The sequence below is a fragment of the Rhinopithecus bieti genome, unplaced genomic scaffold (assembly GCF_001698545.2).
Source record: "Rhinopithecus bieti isolate Rb0 unplaced genomic scaffold, ASM169854v2 scaffold_11587, whole genome shotgun sequence".
NCBI lineage: Eukaryota > Metazoa > Chordata > Mammalia > Primates > Cercopithecidae > Rhinopithecus > Rhinopithecus bieti.
This window is the reverse complement of record NW_016806966.1, coordinates 1,284,440-1,294,358: the sequence shown is the minus strand read 5'-3', so window position 1 is coordinate 1,294,358 and position 9,919 is coordinate 1,284,440. Positions and strand designations below refer to the sequence as shown.

At 38.5% G+C, this 9,919-nt stretch overlaps 2 protein-coding genes across 2 annotated transcripts in view; both read left to right on the top strand.

Annotated features, from left to right (window-relative positions):
• Positions 1–9,919, top strand: part of LOC108534020 (uncharacterized) — a 269,309-nt gene that overhangs the window by 223,540 nt on the left and 35,850 nt on the right. The window lies entirely within an intron of this gene.
• LOC108534028 (L-lactate dehydrogenase A chain-like) lies at positions 9,156–9,917 on the top strand (the record flags this gene model as incomplete). Its single annotated transcript, XM_017879104.1, is given in 1 exon segment — positions 9,156–9,917. A coding segment is annotated over 1 exon segment (744 nt), but the record flags the coding sequence as incomplete, so codon positions are not given.

Sequence of the window (9,919 nt, the reverse complement as noted above, 5' to 3'; positions counted from 1 at the left end):
GTGATGTTCCCCTTCCCGAGTCCAAGTGATCTCATTGTTCAGTTCCCACCTATGAGTGAGAACATGCGGTGTTTGGTTTTCTCTTCTTGTGATAGTTTGCTAAGAATGATGGTTTCACAAAGTTCATAAAAGAATAAAACTTAAAAAACAAATGAACTACCATTAAAGTTATCAGTAAGATAAGCTACTGCATTCAAAACAAGAACAGGTCTTTGCTATTGTGAATACCTGTTCTTGTTTTGAATGCAGTAGCTTATCTTACTGATAACTTTAATGGTAGTTCATTTGTTTTTTAAGTTTTATTCTTTTATGAACTTTGTGAAACCATCATTCTTAGCAAACTATCACAAGAACAGAAAACCAAACACCGCATGTCCTCACTCATAGGTGGGAACTGAACAATGAGATCACTTGGACTCGGGAAGGGGAACATCACACACCGGGGCCTATCATGGGAAGGGGGGAGGGGGGAGGGATTGCATTGGGAGTTATACCTGATATAAATGATGAATTGATGGGTGCTGACGAGTTGATGGGTGCAGCACACCAACGTGGCACAAGTATACATATGTAACAAACCTGCACGTTATGCACATGTACCCTAGAACTTAAAGTATAATAAAAAAAAAATTAAAAACAAAACAAAAACAAAAACAAAAAACAAAACCAAGAACAGGATCTTTTAACAAGAGAGCATTCTTGAGCAAGATAGATCTCTTGCATACTACATGCAGGCTAAGCGAAACCTTCAAATCAATTAGAAGTTTAGAATATATGTATTTGAGGTAATCTTCCCAGAAGAAGAATCAAAAGACAAAAAATAAATTTGGAGGAAAACTTAGGAAAATAATATTTTCATAAAGATACAAAACTGAATAATATGAATTCCAAAAAAGAAACCAAAAAATCAAAGGAGAAAAGTTTTGAAGAAGTAATATATTTCCTACAATTGATGAGCACAAGTTTTTAGACTGAAAGAGTTTACCAGGAGTTTAGGAAGAAACAAAAAATCCATGAAAAATACCAATACTAGAGAAATGGATCATGAAATGTCAAAACATCAAGGAAGAAGAAAATAAATCTTTAAAGTTCTGAGAAACAGAGAAGGAAAGAGGAGGAGAGAGAGAGAAATAAACAGAGAAAGAGAAGAAGAAAAAAGAGGTGGAGGAGAGAATCATATCAATTCAAGTATGAATAGCGTTAGCTTTTCAACAGAAATATTGAAACCTAGAAAACAGTAGAGCAATGTTTAAAAATCTTGAAGGGAAATAATTTTCAACCTGGAATACCATATTCAGATAAATTATCAATAAAGGGTAAAGGCAGAGGCCAGGTGCGGTGGCTCACACCTGTAATTCCAGCACTTTGGGAGGCCAAGGTGGGCAGATCACGAGGTTGAGAGATCCAGACCATCCTGGCCAACATGATGAATCCCCATCTCTACTAAAAATACAAAAATTAGCTGGGTGTGGTAACGCACGCCTGTAGACCCAGCTACTCAGGAGGCTGAGGCAGGAGAATCACTTGAATCCGAGAGGCGGAGGTTGCAGTGAACCGAGATCACGCTACTGCGCTCCAGCCTGGGTGACACAGCAAGACTCAGTCTCAAAAAAAAAAAAAAAAAAAAAAAAAAAAAGTGGCAGAAATGAAAACTTTTCAGTCATTCAACATCTCAAAAATGTACTTAGCATACAACCTTTTCCAGGACACCATTGAAAGATGTGCTAGCAACAAAATGAAATAAACCAAGAAAGAGTGAAACATGGGATCCAAAATACACGGGCCAAACAGAAGGAAGAGGAAGAGAATTTCCAGAATAATGATGAAAGAAAATCTGAGGAAAACAATGTTTTAGCAAGTCCAAATTGGAACAAGGGAGAATATTCTAGTAGGTATTGAAAGCTTATCTGTTAACTAGCTTGATTTAGCCATTCCACACTGTATACATATTTCAAAACATCATGTTGTACACTATGAATATATATAATTTTTTATTTGTCAATTTAAATAATTATTTTTTAAAAAGAAAGCTTACATGATTTGTGCGACCCTCATAGTTAAGGTATACTTTTAAAGTTCTGTTTGAAAATTTGTGAATGAATTAGTGTTACTTTAAAGCAAAATGAAATTAAAAAAAAAAAGATGCAATTACTAACTCTAAGACAAATAAAATGTTGGCCATGTGGGGTGGCTCATGCCTGTAATCTCAGCACCTTGGGAGGCTGCGGTGGGCAAATCACTTGAAGTCAGGAGGTCAAGACCAGCCTGGCCAACCTGGTGAAACCCCATCTCTACCAAAAATACAAAAAAATTAGCTGGGTGTGATGGCATATGCTTGTAATCCCAACTACTTGGGAGGCTGAGGCAGAAGAATCACTTGAACCCAGGAGGTAGAGGTGATAGTGAGCCGATATCAAGCCACTGCTCTCCAGCCTGGGTGACAGAACAAGACTGTCTCAAAAAAAAAAAAAAAGTTTATAACAAAGGAAATACATACATAGTATGTTGTCTGTATGAGCTTTAAAATATTTATAGAAATGACCGGGTGTGGTGGCTCACACCTGTAGGTGGGTGGATCACGAGGTCAGGAGTTCAAGACCAGCCTGGCCAAGTTGGTGAAACCCTGTCACTACTAAAAATACAAAAATTAGCCAGGCACGGTGGTGGGTGCCTATAATCCCAGCTACCTGGGAGGCTGAGGCAGAGAGTTGCTTGAACCTGGGAGGTGGAGGTTGCAGTGGACCGAGATTGTGCCACTGCGCTCCAGCCTTGGCAACAGAGCAAGACTCCATCTCAAGAAAAAAAGCATTTATAGAAATGATTATATATTAAATACTAATTTGATAAAATGATGATATAACTAGATTGAAAAAATGTTGAGAAGGTCAGAGAGAGGGAGAGATGAAAGTTTGCGAAACAGAATCAAATCCTCCTCTTGCATTATTGAAAGGCCTTAGACAATATTAAAAAAACTGAAAAATCAAGATATAGGTACATATTTTGTTTGTAAAGAAGAGGCATAACGTGGTTTGGATATGTGTCCCCTCCAAATCTCATGATGAGATGTGATCCCCAATGTTAAATGTGGGGTCTAGTGGGAGATACTGGATCATGGGAGTGTATACCTCATCAGTGGCTTAGTGCCATCCCCTCGGTGATGAGTGAGTTCTTGCTTAGTTAGTTCATGCAAGATCTGTTCATTTAGAAGAGCTTGGGACCACTCCCTTCTCTCTTTCACTCCCTATCTCAGCATGTGTTACATCTGCTCCCCCTTCACCCTCCTCCATGATTATAAGCTTCCTGAGGCCCTCACCAGGAGCAGATACCAGCACTGTGTTTCCTGTACAGCCTGCAGAACCACGTGCCAAAATAAACCTCTTTTCTTTATAAATTGCCCAGTCTCAGGTATTCCTTTATAGCAATGCAAATGGACTAACACAAAGTGAATGCCAGAAAAAAACAACTCCAACAAAGAAAATGATGGCTTGTGCTAATCAGGACTTGGGATAAGAGAGGGGTAGAGCAGAAGTCAACTTTTTTCTTTTGTTACCTGTTAAGGTATTTGACATTTATTATTTTATATACATTAAAATAATGTATATAATATATAACATACAATATATAATATAAATGAACAAATAGACGGAAGTATTACATGTTCCTTTTTTTATAGAAAAGGAGAAAAGAAACCAATTAAGCCATAAAAACCCAGTAAAATAAAGCATCAGAGTAGCTCCAAGTGTGGACACATGGACATTTTATAGCTATCTGGAACAATTCATAGTATAATTTGCAAGCTTATTAGAAACATGAGGTGAGCCATAGACAAGGCAGGCTTCTTCTTTGTGTTCACAGCCCTAAAGCTTTTGAGGGGAGCTGCAACAGGCTTATATGACAGATCCCTGTTGGGAGCAGAGAGGCATCACAAGGCTATTGTGGTAATAGCCATAGACACTCATGACCCAGAGGTTGATGCATTGCCGCCTCCTCCTCCTCCTCCTCCTCCTTTTTTTGTTGTTGGTTTTTGTTTTTTGAGACAGGGTCTGGCTCTCTCCATCACACCTGACCTATTGCATCCTTCTTGGACACTGTTTTAAGAGCCTGGAAAACATACCACTACCAAAATAAGAATGACATTGTAACACTTTGCAGACCGACATTGTGACACTTTGCAGACCAGGGCAATTCTTTTGACTTCCACCATCTGAAGTGATCATCAAACATCATAGAAAGACCTAGCTTGGGGCTGATCGTGGCAACTCAAGCCTGTAATCCCAGAACTTTGAGAAGCTGAGGCAGGAGGATTTCTTGAGGCCAGGAATTCATGACCAGCCTGGGCAACAACAAAGTGAGACCTTGTCTCTAAAAAAAAAAAATTTAAAAATTAGCCAAGTGTCATGATGTGCTCCTGTAGTGTCAGCTACTTGGGAGGCTGTGGGAGGGTCTTTTGGGCCTACAGAGAGCTATGATTGCACCACTGCACTCCAGCCTGGGAGACAGAACAATATCTCATCTCTAAAACAAACAAACAAATTAACAAACAGAAAATAGAACTGGTTTTCTTTGGAAAAGCTTTGAAGGCAAATAAAAATCAGAAGGAAGAGAAGAGGGAAAAAAAATCCTGTATTTTGTTATGACATAGGCCCTGTTTAAGACACTTACACATATACTATGTCACACATATATTTTGAGTCAATAGGAATTAAATATAGTTACTTACATACAGCAAAGAAAAGTCATAGATTTCCAGGAGCTATCATAGCTTTTATAGGCATGTGCCTAGCCCAATAGGATTCAATTTTTTATAGGTTTAGTAGGACATCACTAACAATGCAGAGGTAAGCTACACTAACAAAATTATGGGTCCAGATCAAGGATGATAATGGTTTCACTGTACTTTGCCTGTGTCATACCACATTTGGAGTGCTGTGGGATTTGGATGTCATATGGGGACACAAGCTGATTGAGAAACAATGACTGAGGAGAACCAAACCCAGACTGTATAAGGAATAGGGGAAAGGACCGAGGCTTTAGGCCTGGAGGAAGAGAGGGCTTACTACCGCACGTTATGGCTATCTTGCCATATTTTAAGTACTCTTAATGTAGGAAAAGGAATGGATTCCTTCTAGATTGTTCCTGATATTGGAACTGGTACATGGGTAGAAGTTATAGGAGGCATTCAACAGAAGTATTTTCTAATAGGTAGGGAATGATAGAATATCATGTCTCACAAATTACTGATCCTTCATTGGAAGTGTTCAAGGAACAACCAGATTATCCTCAATTAAGCACTTTAAGAGAGGATTCTTGCATTGGAATTGAAGTTGGACCAGTTTGGATTTAAAGTCTAATAAAGGTCTAATACTCTTAAGTTTTTAGATACATCAATCTTGAAATTCAGTCTCCAAATACTGATTATACAATAAATAACCATTGGCAGCTTTCTATGTGTCGGGAAACAAGAGACATTGTTCCTGCCTAGTGAAGCATTACATCCAGCAGAGGGAATAAGAATTAGGCAGATGATTGGATAAATAATTGTAATTGTAATAAGCATGATGCAGAAATAAAGATTATATGGCAACATATTACACAGGCTCTAATATAGGTTGGAGGGTAAGGGAAGGCTTCTTTAAGAAAGTGATGTTTAAGTGTAGACCCAAAGGCTGAGTTAGCTACTAGGAAACTACTTTTGATTCAGTGTCAAGGTCTAGAAAAGTGTCTTTTATTAGAAAATGGCACATATTGGAAAAGAATTCTGCCTTAGCATTCAACCAGTCTTGAAATGTCCTTGAACACCTCCCATACTTATTGACATTAACTATTGGCATGCTATTAGTATTGGCTGAAGGTTGATTTTATTCTTTATGGGAAGTTTTCCTTTGCTTACAACCCAGTCAATTTGCTTTGAATTTATACTTTGGGTCCTTTTAGTTTGAGTGAGTGAATTGTGGTGTTGTTATTGTTGGCTCTGACTGATACCAGGACTCACTATTCTATACTTGTAGGCACCCAAAAGTGTCAGATTCTGAATTATAGTCACAGAGGTAAGTGAAGTTGCTTTTTTGCCCTTGACTTTAGAGCTCAAAAGACTGTTTAAATGCCACTTGAAAAACAAAGAAGTGAGTGAAGAATGGCTCTGGGAGTAAATGAACTCATCCTTCTCCCGAGCATATTTCAAAAACCTACAGAGAGAAATCTTTTATCTAAATTAAAGACGGACCCTCATGAAACCTCAAAGAGATCTGATGATATAAAAGGAGTATACAGGGCTTATGAAGTGCCGGTGGATAATTACAATCTGAGATTTATTGGTGACCACTCTTGTGTCAGTGAAAGGTTGGCTGACCAGATAAAACCAGGCATTGGCTAGAGGGAGGACTCTTGAACCACTCAATCTTTTGAAATTTCTAAGGAGTTTTCCAAGGGGAAAATCAGCATTCTCATGCTATGTAGGAAGATCTTTACATACAGCAAATGGATTCAGCTGGGTTAGGTTGCTTCACTTGACAACGTCCAATTCAGTATCTGAGAAATGTCGTCATGCTTTAGGTCTTAGGGATATCCATCGTGCCTACTAAGAGCGAAATGAGCATTTCTATGTCTACAAGGTATGTTATTAAATCCATCATGTTAGTTATCTTCAGATCAATTAAGGAATACAACATTGGCATTTAACATGGATCAAATCAAAGACCATGTAATCAGTGTCACCTAAAACATGATTACGAGGACAGTTTTGAATGAAGTTGTAGTTTTCATTGTGTGAGTCATGGTAAAACACTAAAATGGTGGCTTTTGTTTAACACTTGTTAATAGTGAGGCTACTAAGATGCTATGAGCATGTAGTAATCACCTGGGTCTTTTCCTTATCATAATTGCTCTATCTTCTAGTTGATACTAGATCTGTAGACCAAGTAGATTGTGACTATGGCAGGTAAATGGATGAATTTAGGGGGAAAATTATGAGCATACATTTTAGGAATAGTTAGGTAATCAAGACTAAAATTTTCAGGATGGGAACTTTTGTTGGTCAATATGCCTGTACACTGAAATGTATCTTTGGGCTTTCAGAAGCATGGTATAATTTCTTCCTCAAAGATCTGCTTGCTATGTTCCATGGGTACAGAGTCATGGGAGTGAAGATGACAACCGTAAGAAAGAGACAAAAGAATCTGGCAGCAAAATCAACCCCAGCAAAACAAAGTGGAAATTAGAGAAATGAATAAATGGAATGAACTTATATTGCTCAAGTTCTTCAGTTTCTAAATAGGCTTTTATATTCCATGAAATTACTTTACAGTTTTAACTTTTTATTGTACTTTTATCCAAGAGGCTTTGGCTGGAAGTGTGCCCTGATAGGTCTAATGTTAATCATTTGAATTCTTCTGCATCACTTCCGGGTTTGGTTACTCACTGATTGACTCTTCAAACTTAAATGAATAGTTGAGAGAATAAGGCCAATGGTATTTTTTTCTTTTTTCTTTTTTTTTTTACCAGACATTCTTTTCATTATGGTACTACGTGCTATGATGCCCTTGGGCAAGGACACATTGCCTTCATATGTCACCGGAGTAAAATAATTATCGATTAGGCACTATTGATTTCTCAATTTCTGCAAGGAATTTGAGCTTCATTCTTGAGGAAAGAGGTGACACAAAAAACCCACAATATTATATAAATGAGGTTTCTGAGTCAAAGATGAGGTTCATGCAAGGATCCCTATTTTAATTTTTTGTTGAGTGTCCAAATTAATGTCAATGTAACAGAATTCAAAGGCAAAGATAAAAGTCCACAGGCTCAGTTCTAGCTACAGCACGTGTCAGTAGTGCAGTGTCTGCTATGTGGAAAGACTGAGAAAGTGTCTTCATCAAAATTTCTACAAATCTTTGATATCTGCTTATTTATTTTCTGTAGAACAGGAGCCTCTTCATGTTTGATGTCCCAGAAGCAAGGGCCTGTTTCTGTTGAGTTTGATTATAGAAGAGAGGTCTCCTCCCAGGGAGCTCAGCTGGATGTATCCTGCTTGCTGCCTTAGTTTCTTTTATGGAAGGAGATAAAGGAGGAAGAAGACCACATTATAGAATTGGTAGTTGTTTGTAGTGCTGGCAGAGTCTCAAATGATATTTGTTCTGTTACAGTCACTTCCAACCAAAGGATTCATTTTTGCAGCAGATGAAAGATGGACAGCATGCAAATGCTTGGATTAGACACATTCCAATTTTTTGAAATTCCATGCATTGGTGTCTGTTATATGTGTTGTTTTTTGATATATTTTGCTGCTGTTACATGGGTGCTTACTTAGAACAGTTAGTAAGAAAAACCAACAGGATTTGTTTGCAGTCCTTACCAAATATTTGAATAGGAGTCAGGTGACTATTAGAGTGGGAACAGAAAGTGCAGAAGTTTAGGATTTGGCCTTGTTTCAAAAACTGTTAAGTTTTAATGACTCTGATAATGTGTTCAGTCTCTTAAAGGTTATGGGGCTGACATTTTCCACTTTTTTATGGAAAGAGAATTAGATTAATTGTTAGGGTATGTCACTGGGGAACTTTTGCTTAAGGGCTACTTTTGAGTTTATTCCTGGAAAGGAATGAAATTGGCAGAAACAAGGTCAGTTTTCTATTATGTCTGATGACTGTTTCCAGGAAAGTTTGGTTAGCCAAACCACATGGATTCTTGATCTCTATTGTAAATTGCCAAAAGGGACATCCACCCACGGAAATTGTTACACTGTCTTTTTAAATATTGGCATCTGTAAGCTCCTCATGGTAAGAGGAGTAAAATTTTGAGAAGTCTGAAAAGATATAACTCCTAAGATCCAGCAAATGAAAAACACTGTCTTTCATAAGTGGAAGGTCTATCCCCATTGGATATGCTAGAAGGTTGGAAAATCATTCTCGATATGAGAGAGACTTTGTGGAGGTGACTCAGCCTTCATAATGGTCTCTGATGAAGCTGTACTTGATATTTTATAATATATTCTAATTTAAAATGATACTCTTAACAAATCAGCCATTTATATAGTCATTTAACACCTGAGACATTACAATTAAAATAAGAACGGCATTAACGGTGCTGCAGCCGCTGCTGCCAATTCTGGATCTCATTGCCGCATGTCCCCGACGACCGCCTGACGTGCATTCCCGATTCCTTTTGGTTCCAAGTCCAATATGGCAACCCTCAAGGATCAGCTGATTCATAATCTTCTAAAGGAAGAACAGACCCCCCAGAATAAGATTACAGTTGTTGGGGTTGGTGCTGTTGGCATGGCCTGTGCCATCAGTATCTTAATGAATGACTTGGCAGATGAACTTGCTCTTGCTGATGTCATCGAAGACAAATTGAAGGGAGAGATGATGAGTCTCCAACATGGCATCCTTTTCCTTAGAATACCAAAGATTGTCTCTGGCAAAGACTATAGTGTAACTGCAAACTCCAAGCTGGTCATTATCACGGCTGGGGCACGTCAACAAGAGGGAGAAAGCCCTCTTAATTTGGTCCAGTGTAACGTGAACATCTTTAAATTCATCGTTCCTAATGTTGGAAAATACAGGCCGAACTGCAAGTTGCTTACTGTTTCAAATCCAGTGGATATCTTGACCTACGTGGCTTGGAAGATAAGTGGTTTTCCCAAAAACCGTGTTATTGGAAGTGGTTGCAATCTGGATTCAGCCAGATTCCGTTACCTGATGGGGGAAAGGCTGGGAGTTCACCCATTAAGCTGTCGTGGGTAGGTCCTTGGGGAACATGGAGATTCCAGTGTGCCTGTATGGAGTGGAATGAATGTTGCTGGTGTCTCCCTGAAGACTCTGCACCCAGATTTAGGGACTGATAAAGATAAGGAACAGTGGAACGAGGTTCACAAGCAGGTGGTTGAGAGTGCTTATGAGGTGATCAAACTCAAAGGCTACACATC